Source organism: Lissotriton vulgaris, chromosome 6 (assembly GCF_964263255.1).
Source record: "Lissotriton vulgaris chromosome 6, aLisVul1.2, whole genome shotgun sequence".
In the NCBI taxonomy this organism is placed as follows: Eukaryota; Metazoa; Chordata; class Amphibia; order Caudata; family Salamandridae; genus Lissotriton; species Lissotriton vulgaris.
In genome coordinates, this window is record NC_141694.1 from 697,372,274 (window position 1) to 697,392,393 (window position 20,120).

At 43.0% G+C, this 20,120-nt stretch overlaps 1 protein-coding gene across 4 annotated transcripts in view; it reads right to left on the reverse strand.

Moving 5' to 3' along the window:
• The window catches only part of CEP57L1 (centrosomal protein 57 like 1), a 139,877-nt gene that overhangs the window by 18,537 nt on the left and 101,220 nt on the right, over nt 1-20,120 (reverse strand). For all 4 annotated transcript variants that reach the window (XM_086926677.1, XM_086926674.1, XM_086926676.1 and 1 more), the window contains 2 exons: nt 16,837-17,066; nt 6,345-6,489 (listed from right to left, as the gene is read on the reverse strand). In XM_086926677.1, the coding sequence (XP_086782803.1) occupies nt 6,345-6,489; nt 16,837-17,066 (375 nt within the window). The remainder of the gene's footprint in view (nt 1-6,344; nt 6,490-16,836; nt 17,067-20,120) is intronic.

Here is a 20,120-nt window from a genome sequence, read left to right on the forward strand (position 1 = left end):
TACCTGAATTTTGGGAGAATCGTCAAAAAAGGCCGAAGGCTTCAACTAACTGTGAAAACTGGTTCTGGACTTATTTTTTATTGAAATCTGTAGAAGCTACCTTTTAGTTGTCAAATCACCCATTTCCCTTGTTAAAGACTTCTGTCAGTATACTATAAACATTTTCAAAATGTACATTTTATTGCTCTGTTTTCTTATATTGCATCTATGGATTGCTCTGCCCAATTGTTTGAAGTGTTAGCCCTGCCTCCTTGAATTGGAATATTAGCTCCCTGAACAGCCCCCAAACCGGCCCCTCTCCCCAAGTTTAAGTCTAGTTGCACGCAACTCATTATGAATGTGACAAGGAGGAGACATAGACTAAGAGTAATTATATTATCGGTAAGTGACAGAGTCATTCCTTTCTCACCTCAATACAAAAGAAACCATGTAAACTAGACAGCTGTAAATGTGGCCTGGTATAACAAGCTTAACGTGCTTAAAATCATGTGCGAGTATGCTTTGTGAGATTTGAAACAAGGTTCATATGTGGAGGTACTTATAACGAAACAGAAGCCTTGGCTGTGTCACGGATTTTGTGCTTAAAAAAATAGCGTCACACTTATTGTGCACAGTGCAAGTACGCAAGTCATTTTACATGTCCAGATCACGACCCTTTGAAAAAGCCCCAGTACTGCTCTAGTGTTGTTCGGACAAGCTACATCACTTTCACTTCCTTCTCATAGACAGTTTAAAAATGCCGCCTTTGCGGAAGTATTCAGTGTGCAAAACGCACTTCCCTCTCCTCACCTCTAAGGTCTCGCTGATACTCCTCCAAGGAGTGCTCCGTGTCTGAATCCCTGGACTCCATCAAGATTGTTTTCTTATGTTATGCTTAACGGTCAACTGTAAATCCTTCAAATCTACAGCTTTGCTATCACTCTCTTTCCAAGCTACACATAGTAAGGCATGGCAGGTGTTGTAGTCTCTGCTCCCGTTTCATTTCGGAGCAAGTGACGCCACGTTGCTAATCCTTAGACTAACATTCCCAGTAGCCACTGGGCCCGAGTAGCGCCCATGGAACGCAGACAAATGTTGCTGAAGTTGCCAGGTCTGCTTGCCCAAACAAGCGCAACCAATTCGAAAATAAGCCCAAAACAAGCTCAACCTCTTTCAAAGGAAGCCCGAGAACATAGAAATTCACGAACACAGACTAATGTCGCAGTCTCCCACAAGTTATGTAAAACGAAACAACGGACTTAAAGTGTTACAATTTGCAGATATCATTTTTGATTGACATGGCACAAGAAGGACGTGTGTGTGCGGGCCCGGGCTGATGTGTGCTGGACTGCGCTGGAGATGGACAGTGCAGTGCAGTGCAGTGCTTTTAATGGAAAACAAGTATTGGGCAGGCTGGTGGCCTGAGAAGTGTCCGTGAAGAAGGGGGCGAGGAGCCGAACCCTTTGATGTAGCTCACGGCCTAGCGGCTGTGAAAAAAAGCAATTAGGGGGAAGGAGAAGTGAGGCCAGTGCGCACTGCGAACGCTGGGGAAGCTTGTGGGAGGGAGGCTGATTGCTTTGATGTGGGGAAATGCACGTGCTTGTGTCAACGTGACCCACGTGAACGGTCTTAAATCCTCCGATGGTTTGAGAACCTATTTTTGCCACTAGAATTCGACCCTATCCATTCCTTGTGGAATGGGATAGGCTCGACCTAAAAAAGCAGGCGCAACATGTAACTGCTTGGACTGGTTTGTAATATCAGAATGTGTGGGTTATGCTGTGTGGGAAGCAGAAATTCCATGGCAGTACATATTCACTGAATTAATCCTACTTCCCTAAAATGTGCGTGCAGCAAGGCTTGGAATTGTCCAAAACAGAAGGTTTTAGAAGTAAATGCTTGTGGACAATGTACCACTGTAAGAATATCCTGCAAACTACTGCTCGGGAAAAATACTTTTGAGGTCACAGCACCCGACAGAGTAAGAACTACATCTAGAGGTGGTAACAGTCAATTTCAAATAGTCTACAATGAGCAGACTGCACTGCCAGAAGGCAAAATTCCACATCATCAGGCAAGGCAATAAAAAAAAAAAAACCTGAAGGGGGGTTTAAGTAGGTCTTGAAGGGAAAAAAACTGGTGTTTTTAGCTCTTAAGAATATACATCAGAAACACTCTAGTAGGAGACAAGAGTGTAAGAGAATTATCAGTTTATAAAACAGCTTCTTCAAGTCCATGTTATCTTGAAAGTCCTGCTGGCAAAGAGTGCAAAGAGTATCCAGTTTTGTTTCCATGAACCAATGAACTGAGTTTGCTCAAGAAAAACGGCAGCCACGAAGCTTTCCTGAAGCTCAGGCATCTCAGGAGCTCCACAGCTAAACCTGAAAGCCAATCTTAAATCAGGAAGTCCAGAAATCTACCTCACCAACATCTTTAGGTGTCGCTACAGGAACAGATTGTAGACGGGTTAGGAAGTAAAGGAAGTGGGTGGGTATGTCTATATCATGTTTTAGTATCCTGGCAACCAAGCCAGACTTCCATAAAAGGAGTCAGTTCATTTTAGGAAACAGGTGTGGAATAATGGGTTGGGGAAACTGATGTGCTTTAAGTGAATTTGACTTCCACATGAGCAGCTCTTCTCCATCCCACCAGTTCATGTCCATATGTCTGTCATATTGGCACAATCTTTCATTAAACAGTGAGGAGATGAAGCAAACTGTTGGGGATGCTCTCCATTTCTTATTTCCTTCACTTTAATTCTCCATTGCTGAGCTATTTGTCTAATTCCATTCAGCAGTGATGCATTTACCCAACATTACAACTAATATGCTCAGTAAATATTTTTCTAAGGGCTAATGTCTGCCCATGTTAGGTTGCTCAAGAAGGATTATGTTACTTTCCCTGTATACATCTATTTGTGGCATGTAGAGCTGTAGATCCACATGCTCTGCCATCTAGTGTTCGGTCCAGATGTGTGCAAGTTGTTTCTTTTTTAAGTAGTCTTTCTAGTCATCAGTTCGAGTGAGTCCTCCTCCTAGAGATAAAGCGCATGGGGTATCTACTCCATTGTTAGATTGTTTTCCCGCAGGTAGTGGAGAATGGAGTGTAAAGTAAGTGTAAGTAAAGAGATGTCTGTGCATATGAAAAGGTAAAGGAGAAACTGCAATAGCCACAGATGTCCGGGGAGGAGCGTGGGTGCAAGTGAATGTACAGCACTACATGCCACAAACAGATGCTTACAGGGTAAGTAACACAATCCGTTCGAGGCAAGTGTGGCTGTAGATACATATGCTTTGCATAGACTAAAGCAGTGCCCCATAAAAGCAGTGGCTAACCTGTTGGTGTTGCAGTTGTTTGAAAGAGTATGTAGCACTGTCTAACCTACATTAACTTGTAGGCATGCTGAAACATCTGCACAATAATGTTTAGTGAAGGTGTGTGGAGTAGAGCATGTAGTGCTCTTTTGACGACTACTGTATGAAGAGCCATTTCCGCAACAGAGTCAGGTTTCAGGGAAAAATTGGCAACTCGATTGATTGAGGTGAAAGTGGTAGATAACCTTTGCAAGGAATTTGGGGTTGGTGCGAAGAACCACACTGTACCTGTGGAGTTGGACGAAAGGTTCTTCCAAAGTTAATGCTTGGAGCTGACTAACATGAAGTGAGGAAATGGCAATTAAAAATGGCACTTTCCAAGAAATAAATTGAAGGGGGCAAGTATGTAGGGGTTTGAAAGGAGAACCCATCAGTCCTTTGAGAACCATGTTAAGATTCCAAGAAGTTGCAGATGGAACCCACAGTGGAATCACTCTGAAGTCCTTCCATGAATGCTTCAATGACTGGTATTTTGAATAAAGAGAGGTGTTGTCTATTCTGCAGATAGGCAGCTATTACAGCAAGATGCAATCCTATGGAAGTGAATGCGAGCCCAGAGGCCTGTAAATGCAGCAGGTAACAAACAATGTTTTGTACTGTGGCAATGAATGGATTAATTGGTTTAGTATGACAATAGCAAACAAATATTTTCCATTTCGCTGTGTAGCATGCTCTACTGGTAGGCCTACGGGCTTCTTTGAGACTGGTCATGCATTCAGGCAGGAAATGAAGGAAATCAAATTCAATGGCCTTCAGAAGACAGATTGCCAGGTGGAGGGCCTTGGGATCTGGGTGCCCAATTTCTCCATAGTTCTGTGTGAGAAGGTCCGGCCTGATAAGAAGCTTTTTTTTTTAAATTAAAACTTTATTAACATTTTCTTAAAGAACAAGAAGACAATCACATTTGGTACATTTGGCAGCCTAGGCATTAAACAAGCACAGAAAAACAATATCACGGTCTGGCAAACTCGGTTAAGTCCTGCAATGTTCATTTACCATAGGAGCAACAAATTTTCACTTCATAATGTAGTCTTCAGTTTTACATTGCTTACAGCTCTTATCATAGCATACTGCTGCCTTTCTCCTCCTCTACTCACTCTCTCAACAGTAACTAAATCAGCAATCCATCTAACCTTGATATTACCAACAAGTAACATATCACTACCCTGTAGCCACAGAACCCTCATCCACTTGTGCAGAAACGTCAACGCTCTCAGTCTCCTTAGTCGCTAAGTATGTTGTGTACAATGCCCAGAAATTTTGGGGGCGACTGCACGGGCGAGAAGTTCGCTATAGCACTCAGTCTGTGTGCTGCAGTACATCATGTCCCTAGACCATTCAGGAATGGTGGGTATCGGGCCCTTTGACCTGCATATTGCAACTCTGCACCTAGCTATCAGCAGACCCCCGTCTACCAGTCTCCTGACCGCTTTCGGCAAAGACCTGGAAACCCCCAATAAAGCTAACATGGGAGTAGGTGTGAGTGTTGTTTCTGTAATGTTACCTAGTTCTTTAAAGACCAATACCCAGAAAATGTGGGCATATCCAGGCTAAGTGCAAAAAATCTGCTATGCGTTCACCGCAGTGTTCACACACTGCCGTGTCCCGCAAACCATATCTGCATAGCCGTTCGGGCATATAGTAAACCCTGTTCAGAAACTTAAAGTGAATCAGGCTGTGTCTACCATTTAGGGAAATACGCCTTGTGCTCTCACAACAGTATCTCCACGTAGCATCATCTAGTTGCATGCCCAAGTCAGTCTGCCATGCTAGCCAAGCTTTAGTGTGGAAGTTTTCCCGGTATTTCATTGACAGTTTGTATATATTAGATACAATATGGGTCGGGGGACCTGATGATAAGCTTTTCTTGGAGAACTAATGAGGTCTAGCAGGATTGTGAACCATGGCCGACCGGTCCATGTGGGAGCCACTAGTATGAGTGTGAGATGTTGGCCGGAGATTCTGAACTGGAAATGAAAGGAGAGGGAAAGACTGAAAAGCGTAGGAAAATATCCCTGACCAGTTCATCCACAGAACATTGCCCTTGGATAGTGGGTGAAGGAACCTGGAGGCGAAGTCTGGGCGTTTGGCAAGGTCTGAGGTTGAAAACAGATCTATTTGAGGGAACTCCCACGTGTGGAACTAAGGGACGAGGGCTTGGGGGTGGTGTTCCCACTTGTGGGCTTATTGCCACATCCTGCAGGTCGACAATATTGTTGTCTGCTCCTGGGAGGAGTTCCGCTACCAGATTAATGTTGTGATATAGAGCCCAGCGCTAAATGGTCTGAGATAGGTGCGATAACTGCAGATAATGTTCCCCTCATCTTGTTTTTGTAGAGAATACATGGCTGTCATGGTCCGTCTGGACTAGGACCACCTTGCATATCAGGTATTTAGTGCCGGGAAACCCTTTTGGGTAGCTGTCGCGCTCTATAAGCTCAATAAATAAATAAAATCAGGTGATGTACGAATGCTTTCAATGCATGGTGAACATATTGATGTTCTAGGTTGTTGTTGTGGAGATTCTGGAGTTTGGCATCCCAAAGACATTGTACTGTGAGATCCTGCAAGTGTTCAGTCCAGTCTGAGGTATGTGCCCGTTGTCAGAGTGATGTGGGGAACAGGGTTGAGAAAAGGCCACCCTTGTAACATGTTGTTGGTGCTCCCCCAATGCAAAGAGTGATAACCACAGTGGTCTATCAACTTTAGATCTTCAAAATGACTGACTGAGACCACTTGGGCAATGGAAAACCCAATATTCTACAAGTGAAACTTTAGAAGAATACTGGAGAAAATATGGTATGCTGCTTCTTAGATTATTCACTGTAGGAAATGAATCTGGGAACATACTCTAAAGCAAAGAATTTCTGATAGAAAACGTACTACAGGATTTCACACTGTAATAACGAGGTGACGTGGGAACTAAATTGCAGTTTGGAATTACATTCATTACATTAACTGAATCAACGGATCAAGAAATGTTGTTCTTACGTTGGCTTGATGCTTTTTCAATTTCATAATTTGCTCTCCTTTGGTCTCCATTTGCTTTGTAAGGCAGTCCAGTTCACGCTCAAGGTCTTCACGAACATCATTATTTGGAGTATCTTGAATTTGCTTCAGAAGATCTTGATGTTCACTAATTTAAAAACAATAAAAGCGCAACTCAGCAAATCAAACTACGACTAGGTTGGGGAAAATGTGAGTTTTCATGAACTTCACAGCATCAGGTTTCTGACCCAAGGTAACTAAATGCAAGCATTGACTAAGCCAAGAGATCTACCTTTGGTAGAGGTAATGCACAACACTACAGCCACAAAAATCGTATACATACATGCAGATATTACAGAAGGCACAGTGAATATACAGGCTGGGAGACATGCTCATCCAGACAACAGGACAGGCACAAACACACACAGATAAAAGCTAAACACATTAAAGGAAACCAAAGCAAACTAAATATGGAACAGGTCATCCATCCAATATATCCAACAAAACAGAAGGATTCTTAGAACATGTATACAGGACATTTATTCATGGGCTCAGTTCCTGCATATCCACGATAATCATGCAGCAGCTGCAGCACGAATTAAGAAAGGTGCTGTTCGCACACAAACTCTACTGTTTGAAAGAAGCTTAAATACAGCATCACAGACAGTTCTTGTCTAACACAGCAAAGGACCTTCTCTGAAACACTGAAAAGCAGAGGCAATAGAAGCTGTATATTTATGTCATGTTCAACATTTCACGTATCCTTTCCAGACTGAACGTTGAAAGGCACCTTCCTATCGTAAGGTCTCTGTGGGCAACCAGATTACCACCCAACATCCAGGAAATGCGATCTGGGAGGTGTGCTGAAAGCCAATATTCAGCCAGCTTCAGTATTTTGAGATGTGCAATTTCAGTCTTGAAATCACATTGAGACATTTAAAAAAAGAAAAAAGGTGTCTCAACCCATGGCAACATTCTGTACTTTGGATTAAGAGACCACTGAACAGCGGAAAAAGGTAGAGTTACCAGCCTGAGTTTTGTCGCCACACCTGTATTACTGGTCACTACAGTGAAATTACTGATGGTGCTGGGAGTAATTGTTTGAGTAGCTGGTGGTACAGCTTACTACAAGAACCCCCATATGATGCGCAGCAGTGTGAGAAGTTGGCGATTAGCTACACACAGAGTGGAGTAGGAGTATGAAGGGGCTTACCAACAGTTGTCTGGCTTGGGCGTTTTTTACCTCCAAGATGTGCATACTTACCCCAAGCAGACTCAACTGACTGTTGCACAAAACAGATTCCTGAGCAATGGGAAAAGTCCATACATCAAGATCGGCAGTAATAATCAACTAGTGGCTGATCGAGGGCAAAGCAATACAAGGAAAGACACTTGCAACAGCTAATTGTAGAGGAGGACAGCAATTTGCCCCTCTGCATAGACTACATTATCTCTACAAGACAGCTAAAGCGGCCTCTTGCCAGATGTAAAAGAAAGTCAATAAGCATATTCAACTCTGAAGGATCAATGAAAATAGGGTATGGGAGTTTTGAATGTATGAACTCAAGTAAATAACATCAAATATAAAGAACAGACAAGAAAGGATTTAATAAAAGAACAAGGAGAAAAAAAGACTGTCGCAGGGTCTACACTAAAAGTAGTCTAAACATATTTATAATAATAGAATAGTCATTAAGCAAGTAAAAAAACTTACACACGAAATCATGTAGACACTTGGCCCCCCAGCGACGTGCTACTGAAAGTCAGACAAGAAACACTTTTCACACTACTCACATCACAACCAATCAGAATTCATTTGAAACCTACACAAATTAGAGGCTACGCTCAAAGCTCTGAACACATTATACAATATACAGAAAATAAACAACTCGGAGCCAATCGAAGGAAAAATGGCAACAAAGTAACAATCAAATATTATCAAAGGAAAGGTCGATAGACAGAGAAAGACAACTAGTACGGAAAGTCTAAAGAGCTCAAACCCTGGCTGGATCAATCTGTCCATCATCCCCTTTGGTATTGCTTTGTTCGCCCTGAGTTGGCTGGATCAATCTGTCCATCATCCCCTTTGGTATTGCTTTGTTCGCCCTGAGTTGGCAGGGTATGTCCAGACGTGGGTCCCTTGCTCACTTTGCCACTGGATTCAATATAGCCTGGCTGATGAGGATTATGAATCCGAAACCGGTCCCAGGATGCTTGTTTCCGGTCCAGGGAAGACATAGCTTGGCAGTTCGGGCAGGACTGTTCCCATGAGGCACAGGGTTAGACTAATTTGCAAATGGCCATGTCTGAACTGGGGTGGTGGAGTGAGCTAAAGAATGATGACGGATTAAACCCATATCAGTTGACTGGGGGTGAGTGTTTGATTTGCTCAAACACTTCGTCCATCATCCCCTTTGGTATCGCTTGGATCAATCTGCCATCAGTCGAAAGTGTACCACAAACATTAAATAACTGATGGAATATGTTAAAATTTAAATTATAGGGATAACTGGGATCAAATCTCCCATTCTGACATTCATTCCATATGACACCGGTGCTATTTCGCATCCAACTTTCTTTCCAAATTCTTCCATCACTTTCGTTGTAAAGAAGATCCTGCAGTACAATTTAGACAGAGCCCAAGGACAAACTGCTCTTTATCATTCACACAACTATTTGCCCAGGTTCGACTTCCTCAAAACTGTCAATAACTAGGTTTATAGTGTTCAACTCCATATACTCGAGAGGCCCTTGAGTGAAACCAGAGTTCACTCTTCCAGAGGGAAAGGAACTCCTACAATGCCCATTGCAGACACTTGCACAGCCACCAGCTGCAGATCAATATATTCATTCGCTTAGCATTACACCATAGACTCGTCTTCCAGAACAGCCTCCTCGTGCACTATTATCTAGCTGCTATGCAGCGCACATCCAGTTTCACAGGCCAGAATAACCTTGCTCTTCTATTCCACTATTTATCATTTTCAGATATTTAAATAATGGAAATGGAAGGGTTCCTCTCCATCGGGTATATTCACCCTGGACTCATAAATCCACCTTCCACTTACCGGTGGAGCATGATCACTACTTTGAACGTGGTCATGTGTAATCTTCTGTCGAACTGACCTACAAGAACACACTGCCGAGCTGACATTCATGGATGACGGCATAAGGCTGCGTCCAAATCCCTGAAAGTGGTTTTGTCAGCTTTCCACTCATGCACAATGTGTCCACAGACGCACCAAACCCCATGTTATTTTACTAGGACCATTGATTTTGACAAAAGAAACAGAAAGAGTTGCCTTATGTGTACACGTTTTTAGGTTTGAATGATTTTCACATTTGAAAACATCCATATTAAGAAGCGTGTTCCGTGATCCTGAACATGCAGACAAATGTACTAGTTTAGGAGGATCAGAAACTCACGGTGAGAATGTATTCGACATATTCAAACTCTCGAGTGGCAGGCGAAAAAATGGCTTGGGAGTAAAGCATTTTTTAAATATATTATAAAAAAGCATTGGCAAAACCTGTGGGTTTGGCATTGGCTGCGGCCAACCTTTTTGTTTTGCCAATGCTGGTTTGATTTTGCCTTTTTTTTCCCCAAAACGTTCATACTGAGGAAGCTGCCAGGCCCTCAACACGTGTAAGAGGGTATAAGAAAAATATGAATGACACAAACAGACCGATGGATTAAGAGGGGTGGTAAATTATACATACAATTTTAGTAGAATCAAAAGTGTCTTGTTATGTATGACAGACCTAAAAACACTACCATTGCGAGGAAAACAGTTCCTAGGCTGCCCACAAGGTGGCAGGACTGACTAGAGCTTGCTCGCATGGCACGTCGCAATCCTTAAACTTATACAAATGTTACCAATACAAACATCCTCAAACATTTTCAAAAGATCAATCACTGCCACAGAAACAGGATATGAATTTCACTTGACGTTTTACCCGAATTATTTACTAGTTATAATTAGGGCTCCCGGTTTTATGGTATTTTTTTTTTTTTTACATTTCCGTCTGTATTTATCCATATTTATTTTTGGGTAATTTTTTCTGTATTTATCCACATTTATTTTTGTGGCAAGCAAAAAAAATACGCTGCAGCTAGTATTTTTCCATATTTATTTAAATATGCACTGCACACTTGCACTCAGATGTTATGGTTTAGATATATTTATATATACAAATTAAGTAAACACAATACATTCATCTGAAAAGTTGGCAAAATAATTTAAAGAGAACATGGGCCTAAACAGACCCTGAGTAACTTGCATGAGGAAACCTTTACTGTGGAGCTGTATACCCTAGGGTTGTGCATTCAAAGACAGATGTCAAATGTCAAGCTGTATCTTTGAGGGAGCAACCCATTATTTTTTCTCATTGCAGAACAACTTCGCTGTGATTATTTAGACCAACATAGGAATTATTATGACAGATTTTTATTCCATTTTTTTAAACGGAGGAGATCATTTTCTAACGTATACTGTGATAAATAGCTATTTATAACTTGCTAAAACGCAAGGTGAGTGTACATATTTTTGAGGGGAGGAGGGTGCGAAATGCTTTGTTTCAACATCAGAAACATTCTTCACCCAGAGCCAACACAAAGTACAATGGAACTGGGCCCAGAGCTATTGGAGATATTTACCCGAGCGCCAGTTCAATTTTATCTCTTCGTATGCTTTGGCACCTTCTTCCTGAGGCATCTTTGGTGCCATGTAACCAGAGAGCCCCTTCCGTCTTTTCAGCCCCGAAAGTAGCCAGTGCAGGGTATAGTGATCTTCAATATGCATGGCCACTGCATTCCTGGAGCTGAGGGGCACTCTCCCTTATGAACATGGGAAGAGGCAGGTAAAAAGGGTAGGGATTCTTCCTGAACATTGCGAATGACGAGAAGGGCGTGACTTTGCATAAATATGTAACAAAAAATGATGAGGCCCTCCAGGAACCTAGTTGGGAATATCTTTCACTTAGGAGAATATAAGGTGCCCCCCCCCCCACTCCTCCCCAAAACCTTTAATTTTGCATTATGCTTCATATTAAACCAATTATCTCTTTTCTCTCCCCACCAGGCGTATTACTATCAGGAAAGTAGCGTTTGCAGGGGCACTAATGGATGCGAACAACCCGTTCAACCGCTGATAGTACCAAACATGTTTTTTGGAGCTGGGGCATTTTCCTTGTTTCCATAAGGTCAATGCAGCATGCCACACCGCTGCTCGCCACTCTCCTGGTTCTGTTCAGCAGTGCTGTAATGAAGATTCCCGTGTTGTATTGAAGATTACAATAAGCAGTTGAGTTGTTTCTTTGTTGTTCTCGTATTCAAGGCCACCTATTTCACCTTCCTAGTAGTCCAAGTTTACAAACTGGAAGCGGAGTAGTTCCTGTAGACAAGAGGCCACTGAAAGAGCGGACCCAAGTAAAGGAATGCACATTACAAAAGGGGAAGGCACCCGGAGGCAGAAGCAACAGTTATCAACACTGTCCAAGCTCACCGTAATAAAGCGGAGCACTATCAGTCAATTAAACGCTTCACACACCCATAAGAGATACGGGGAGAGCATGCTGGATGTTTCATGACTACCCCACGCCCCCCACGGGGCCTGATGAGTGATGAATGACCTGTGAAGGGAGAGTGCCAAATGCGGCACGAAGAGTCCGCCCTGTTAGCAGGGTGCCTTTCATGTGCAGAGAGCAGCCTGCATTCCTCTATGCATCAGATAAGGCAACCCTGAGCTGAAGCACTTTGTCTGGTTTGTCAGTATTTTTCCGTTTAAATTTATAAATACAGACGAAGGAAACAAGCACTGGCGTTGCCAATAGGTCTCGCAGTAGGAAAGTTGGAGCAATTACAATTGCAAATAACAATGCCTTTTATTTTTGTTTTCATTTTAAAAACATAAAGGGCTTTGTCATTTACAAAACCAATAGCTCCAACTTTCCTACTGCGAACAGGTCTTGCCTTTAAGTTAAAGCCATTTGCTTTGCTAATGGTATTGTATTATAGCTATGTATTACTGAGTGTATGTATGTGATATGTTGTTATTTTATGTTGTCAGAATTGTATGTGTTACCTATGTGTTTTGATTTGCAGTGGCCTTTGGGACCTTATACGTGTTTAGCAATGCACTTTCCAGCAGAAGTAACTAAATAAATACATACAAAAGATACGCAGGATCTGACCTTGTGTAATGTAATAGGTGCTTATGCAAAACACTCCAATGCGTTTAGCCACATTTGCTGTTGAGGACACTGCATAAATAAGAAATATGGCAAAAGAAAGATGCTGCAATAGAGGAACACATCCAAAGGGCAGCTTAGCATAAAGCCCCACTACTTCCAGACCACAAAATTAACAACAGACTGCGAAAGGGCGTAGACAGTGATAGACATATCGGGGAAAAAAATAGTCAAGGCTGGATGCTTGTTTAATGGGCATTGATAAGTGAAATCCTACAGCCACAGGTGTTTTTATTTTACTGCCCTTTTAGCCATTGTAAGATTACCTAAACACGGGATGCAGAAACATCCTATCTTTAAAAGTTGAACTGTTGCATACAGCCATGCATTATAGATGTACAATCGAGAGTGCTGCTTGTTGCAACCTACACTTGGCTCTGGAGTCACTACAATTTAGATTACTATAAATTCAGAGGCTCAACATAAAGGCAGTTACTTATAAAGTTGCAGTCAACGATCTCCCTTAAACCGGTTCAACAATCTTAACACTGAAGAGCCGATGATGGTAGGGCTTAGTTCTTATGTAGGTTTTAAAATAACTTGGTCTCTGTGGCTACAAAATACCAAACAAGATCAACCAAGAGGGTGAGAGGGTCGAAATCAAGTGGGGCATAGGGCTTTAGAAAACATACAACCCACAGTGTTTACGAATGACCATATTTTGCAGTGAGGCCCCTCATTTTGTGTAACTCACTGCACTTCCACATTATTACAGCATTACAACAAAGCCATTGAGCTAGTAATAATTTGGTGCACAAACCTGTACAAAAATTACACTTTCAATTTATCAGAAGGCACCCTGCTCATCTACTTAACTCTGGAAAATGTAACAATTAAGGGACTTCAACCCAAGATGATCCTGAATGAAATTGATAGCCCAAGCGATTGGCAACTGTTTTAGTTGCCCCTGTGCCAGACGTACACCCTTCGGTTATAAGCAGAACAGCGGCCTGCGTGCTGGGCTCGCTCTGGAACACCGGAGGAATTGTGACTGAATGAGCAGCCTCTGACAATCTGCCTCAGTGTAAAAGGGGCTAAACTTGAAAACAAATGCAATTCAATGTTTCACTCATTATGCTTAATTTCAGCTTTTGTAAAATAAAAGCCAGCATGAACCAGTCATCACATCGTCCGTGGACGATATACGCTACTAAAGAGGCAGTGCCGCTCAGTGGAGGCACTGGTGGTAACAGCCCGCTGGGGCATCTCTCCCCCGCCTCACTCGCCTGTTAAAGGCATGGGCTGAAGACGGAGCTCTGTGTGTTTAAGAGATCAAGTGAGTGCCGGTAGAGGGAGGCTGAAAGAGAGAGAGAGGGAGAGAAAAGAGCAGGAGAGAGAGAGAGGGAAGAGCTAAAATGAAAGAAGAGCGAGAATGAAAGCGAGAAAAGCGAGAATGAAAGCGAGAAAAGCGAGAATGAAAGAGAAGAGCGAGAATGAAAGAGAAGAGCAAGAATAAAAAAGAGCGAGAATAAAAAAGAGCGAGAATAAAAGTGAGAAAAGTGAGAATGAAAGAGAGGAGAGCAAGAGAGGGAACAGCAAGAGAGAGAGAACAAGCGAGAGAGAGACAAAACGGCAAGACTGGAAGAGAGACTGAAAGAAGCGAGAAAGAGAGGAGGGAGCAAGACTTAAGGAGACGGATATTAAACAGAACCACGAGAGAGAGAGAGCAGGAAAGAGACACGAGAGCGAAGCGGACTGCGCTTGTGCAACTAAGTCATTAAATAAATAAACAAGCACTGTCGAAGCGGACCACGCTTGTGCAACTAAGTAAATAAATAAACAAGGTGGCCCAAGCGGACCTCCCTCGTGCGAGCTGGCTCAATATCCTGTGGCTCAAATGTGTGCTTACACGAGATGAATGCGTCCTTCTGTAAACCGATGAAATATCTTCCACCTGCAACCATACTCAAGCAGACCGCCAGTACATGTACACACATGGGGCATGAAAAAGAAGACGAAAACAACAAGCATTGAATAAAAAAAATTAATAAAAACAAGCGTTGGCAAAGCAGGCAAGTCTTCCGTGCTGAAAGTGAAACCAGCCCTCGGCATTGCTGTGGTGGGGGAGGGGGGGCGGGGGAGAGGCAAGCAGGGAAAAAGTTAAACGAGGTCTGGCAGGGAACAGATGGCCTGGGCGTGAAGCAGGGGGCGGGACAGCGCTGGGAAAGCCTGTGGGAGGGTGATTGATGACTTTGATGTGGGGAGGGAGGAGAGCCTTTTGCGAGCCTGGAGGAGAAATGCTGCTGATGCGCGTGCATGTTTAATCACGTGGTTCACGTGAACTGCATGAAAACCGCGGGGCTGAAAGCCCGTGGTTTGAAGAAGATTTTCGCCACTTAAATTCTCGCTCCGCTCGATGCGCTTATCGATAGGTCGCGAGACCTAAAAACGTTTTCCGTCTGCATTTATATGTAAAATTCTGTTTAAACGGAAAACCGGGAGTCTTAGTTATAATCTGCAAAATTAAAATGATTACCGAAGCTTTAGGGAGTATTTTAACTAAGTGAGGTAGATAGAAAATAAGCTTTACGTTTAAGGTGGGAGGGGTGGGGGTGCATATAGAGATGATGGTGGGTGTTCAGTGGTAAGCAACATACTTACAGCCAGCGGAGCATATGCAGTAAAGAATTAAGAAAACAAGTAATTACTGATAACATCATCTTTTTATATTCAGGTTGGGGAGAACAGGAAGGTTTCATGGCAATTTGGCTGTTTGTAGACAATATGGGAGTCACTGTCTGTTATTGTGGGTCCGAAACACCTAGGCGGAGTGCTTTTTAATTTCTAGAAGGAGGGGGGCTCTGCATTGCAGAGGTGGGGTCCGAGTAGCTTAAAGGGTGCACAAGATGGTAAAGGAACAGCTAAGACATTTATAATTGGTCAGAGCATAGAAAGTGAGTTTGCATACAAACAGTTGGGAAAGATGCAATAAGTTTAGCGTTTCTAGCTTTGAGGACTCAGATGAATAGTTTGGTCCTTTATCCTGTATTTGGCTGACAGCCATACATCGTAGTGCCAAAGAAACACAATAGATAGACTGAATGCAGAAAAAAAAAAAACGTTCACCCCCAGTCATGAGCTCTGGGTTAAATCCATCATTCTTTTGATCACCATGCCACCCCAGTTTAGACCTGGCCATAAGCAAATCAGTCTTGACGCTGTGCCTCATTGGAACAATCCAGCCCGAACTGCCAAGCCAGGTCCTCCCTGGACTGGAAACAAGCATCTTCGGACCGGTTTTGGGGTTCCACCCCTCATCAGCCAGGATAGCTTGAATCCAGTGGCACAGTGAAAACGGGACCCACGTCTGGGCATACCAGGCGCACTTCGGACGAGAAAGCAAAAGACACAATTGAAGGACAGAACAAATCAAAACATTCATCCCCAGATCTGGGTTAAGTCCAACATTCTTTTGCTCACCATGCCACCCCAGTTTACACCTGGCCATATGCAAACCAGTCTTGACTGTGCCTCACGGGAACAGTCCAACCCGAACTTCCAAGCCAAGTCCTCCCTGGACCAGAAACAAGCATCCTAGGTCCGGTTTCTGGGTTCACCCCTCATCAGCCAGATAGCTTGATTCCAGTAGCACATTGAGCCCGGGACCCACGTATGATGATGGATTCAACCCAAATCTCTGACTGGGGGTGAGTTTCAGCGTTGCGTCCATCATCTCCTTGTGTTTGCTTTGTTCGTCCTAAGTTGGCAGGGTATGCCCAGACATGGGCCCCTTGCTCACTTTGCCACTGGATTCAAGCTAGCCAGTCTGAAGAAGGGTGTTACCCAGAAATCGGTCCCAGGATGGTTGTTTCCGGTTCAGGGAAGATCTGGCCTGACAGTTTGGCTGGACTGTTCCCATGAGCCACAGGGTCAAGACGGATTTGCATATAGCTGGGCCTGAACTGAGGTGGCGAAGTGAGGTAAAGAATGAGGGATTCAACCCAGATCTGTGACTGGGGGTGATTGTCTGAAAAGTTTTAGCACTCAGTCCATCATCTCCTTGTGTTCACTTCATACATCGTAGTGCCAGCATGGTGTTGCGGCAAGTGCCTAGAACGTAATGTTTTTCTGGCAAAGAACGAATGTTAGTCCCGATTAAGCATGGTATTCCGGAGCTATTTTTGTGTGCCTTCCAAATAGAGGAATTGCTGACCAGATTCAAAGCGTGCTAACCTGAAAATAAAACTATGCAAGAAAATATTTAATGGTCATTCATCACAAAGTATTAATCTAAAATCGTACTCACAAACTCATTTGGCCCAGTTCATCCTGCAGCGACAACAGGACATCAGCTAACCCTTCACCGGTGGATGAAGATGTGGACGACGAGGAGATGGGCCTCCCTGCAGAGGCGGCTCGGAAAGGTCTACGCCCAGGTGCACCGGGAGGCGGCTGGCTGACCCGCGGACTCTGGTGCTTGATCATGTGAAGTACAGTCTGCACATTCGCGCTCAGAGAGTGGCTTGAACTGAGGGACTATATAGAGAGTTAAAAATAAACATTTTCTCAATTATTCAGGAAAATAATGTGAAAATATCAAGGTCCTGCTAGTAAGTGGCTCCTAGTTTTACCAGCTTTAGCACTAGAGGTAAAAAAAAACTATACTCTTTTCAGGGTCACCATAGGTATGAGTAAGGCAAAATACATCCGATAACCTGATTAAGATTCAAGGCAGAAGTGAGGATGAGTGCATTTCGTCGCAATCCATAATGTTGTGCTGTTTTACGACACAAACATACAACCTAAAAATAATCTCATTCTCTTGCCCTCGGGCTCATCAAGACAGCAGTGGCAAGCATACATCTGATCCATGTTACTTCATCCCATTCACCAAAGACAGAAACGCAGTTATGCAGGGCAGTTTTTTCAAATACTCTACCAATGCCATGCTCCTCTAACTTTTGAAGCAGTTCGCACTATAGAAATACCACATACATAAAGATGACCGAATAATTTAACAAAACGCCATTTGCTTACATAAAAAAAACATTTCTGCATGCAAAGCCGTAACCCCTACAGAAAAAAGTATATTAATTTTAAAAAAATCATTGTACCGCCATTTGGAGCTGCATAAACACGTTGTACCCACCAGACACCTTCTTACACAATGTGGACAGATAGCAGATCTAAAACGAGTGTAGTGAAGACAGGGCTCTGCTTGCACACATTGCTATGTTAGCATAAGCGTATTAGAAGTTTAAACGCCATTTTGCCACTTCACAGCTTTTGCATACAACACTACATGTAACTGTTGTTGTAAGTACACTGCTTGATTTTCCTCGCATGAGAATGGTCTGTTTTTCACATCCCTAGACTTACACCTCAACCTTAGTCTGTACACTGCGTGCAGAAGTCTTCAAGGTCATAAAAACAATGCATGCTGTGATACAGGCACACAGCTGCAACCAACTGAAATTCTAGTGCCTTTAATATTGCACTGCATGCATGATTTGAGCACTTGGAGAAAAAACCTTTCCAGAGAAAGAGAGCTTTGCTGATCCTGAGATGTGATTCACCTCTGCTGATCTTGGAGGTATGGGGTTCCCCATTTAAGCCTAAGAGAACTTCTAATATTATAAAACCTAGTAACTAGCAGGGGAGGGTGGTTCACAAGGTGCTATACGACCTGTTTCTACTATCATTGTAGCATGATTTTTCCCTTTGTGTTTTATGGAATTGTAACAATGCGGATTGTATTATTTCTAATCATATGCCTGCTTATGTTAGCCAAAATACTGCATCTTAGAGCACGTAGTTAAAAATAAAAATGTTAAACTTTTCCGTGTCTCTGATTAGTCACGTTGTGGACTGTACGAGAATAAAAACGAAAGAGTTTTCTTGATTCCCACCATTCCTGAGAGTACCCCAAGTCGCTTGTTCTGGGTTGTCTAATCATTGGTAGCTTCGCTGTAGTACGGAGAGCTAATGAGACATTGATGCTAGTCTGATAAGGGTTCTGGGTACTGAGGTGAGTTTTTTGGTACACCACATTTCACTGAGGTCCTGGTTTCCTGCGCATAGTTCTGTGCATGAGCAGAATCCCTGCAACACAAGATTATCACCAGCAGCAACAAACTCTTCCGAAATTGAATCCATTAGTGAACTTAGAGTGTAGTAGACTAAAGAAAAGCTTTTTTTCACCATTTACAGTTAATTTGTTTCGAATTAAAAAACCAATACTTTGAGTGCAGCAATCATTTGAAAATTGCTAGTCGCAGTTTTTTTTAACTACAGACAGAAGTAGCTAAAGAGTCACACTACCGTATGTTAGTGGGTTATTTGGAAGACAAAGAATTTGCAGTACCACTTGTAAATATTTCAATAACAGAACTATTATTGCAGTGGGGATAATTACACCTCACAGTAAATCTGTGCTGTCAGTCAGAAAAATAAATCCCAAAAGCATCAGTTACAAACTGCTATGCTAGCAGATTCGACAGTAGGCTGTGGGACAAGAAAGTACATTCTTCAAGGTGACATGGCCGCATGAGCGACAGTGAGGACATCTCTCGCTGGGCTGCCATCCATTGCATTCACTGGGCCCAGGTTTTCCCCATTCCAGGATTGTGTTGTGGGATCTCAGGAAGGCTTCAGGGAAGAGCTCCTCCTACCGCCATGAGTGAAACCCAAGATGGCAGCTGGCTGTGCCACCTTTTAAAGGAAACTGCCCAGCCGAAGCAAAAACAGTAGACAGAAAAATGCACGTGTTCGGAGGAGTGCTCAGCAGAGTGGCACTCCCAGTGTCGCATTCATTTCTCTTACAGTTTCCAAATCAATATGTACCTGAATGTGATAGTTGTCAGCAGTTTGATCACTTTTTTTCTAGTTGACTAGGATGAGGAAGAAGTGGGGAATAAGATCTAGAACCAAGGAAGTACCACTGACCCTGCAAGACAAATCATGCCCATACATCCTGTGGTGTGCCTCAAGACGACAGAAGTTCTACGCATGGGTTGTAGGGTCCTTTTTCCCCATATGTTCTTTCCAGCAGCGATGACGAATAGAGGATCCCTACAATGTCTGAGGAAAAACAAACTCAGGCACGGGCAAGTGTTCTCTTTCCTGCCACACTATGAATGGGGTAAAGATCTCAGTGTTTTCCACATGAATTTATTCACTTAAAGGATACACTTTAGGCATCTATGGAGTGCAGTTAGATTTGAAATGTGGTGTTAAAGACTATCCTGTATAAAACCCAGGACCATTCTGACACCAGCACCCCACCGGTTATGCAGTATCTCTGTATAGATTTACATAAAAAGCTTTTGTTCTTTGATTTTCGTTTAGAAGGCAATCTCGTAGAAAATGACTGTAGGAGGAGGCTGTGCTATTTTCCATTATCAAATTCGAAAATAAAGGCCCACACTTTTTTTGTGGTTCCTCCTTAAAATCATTTGCTCGTCCTACAGGCCTTGCAGCTTCATACGCACGAGAGCCAGGGAGAGAACCAGATCTCATTATTTAGCTACAGGCCTTAATTCAGCAATTTTCTAGACCACGAGCCTTAATTAATCCAGTATTCCAGATTAC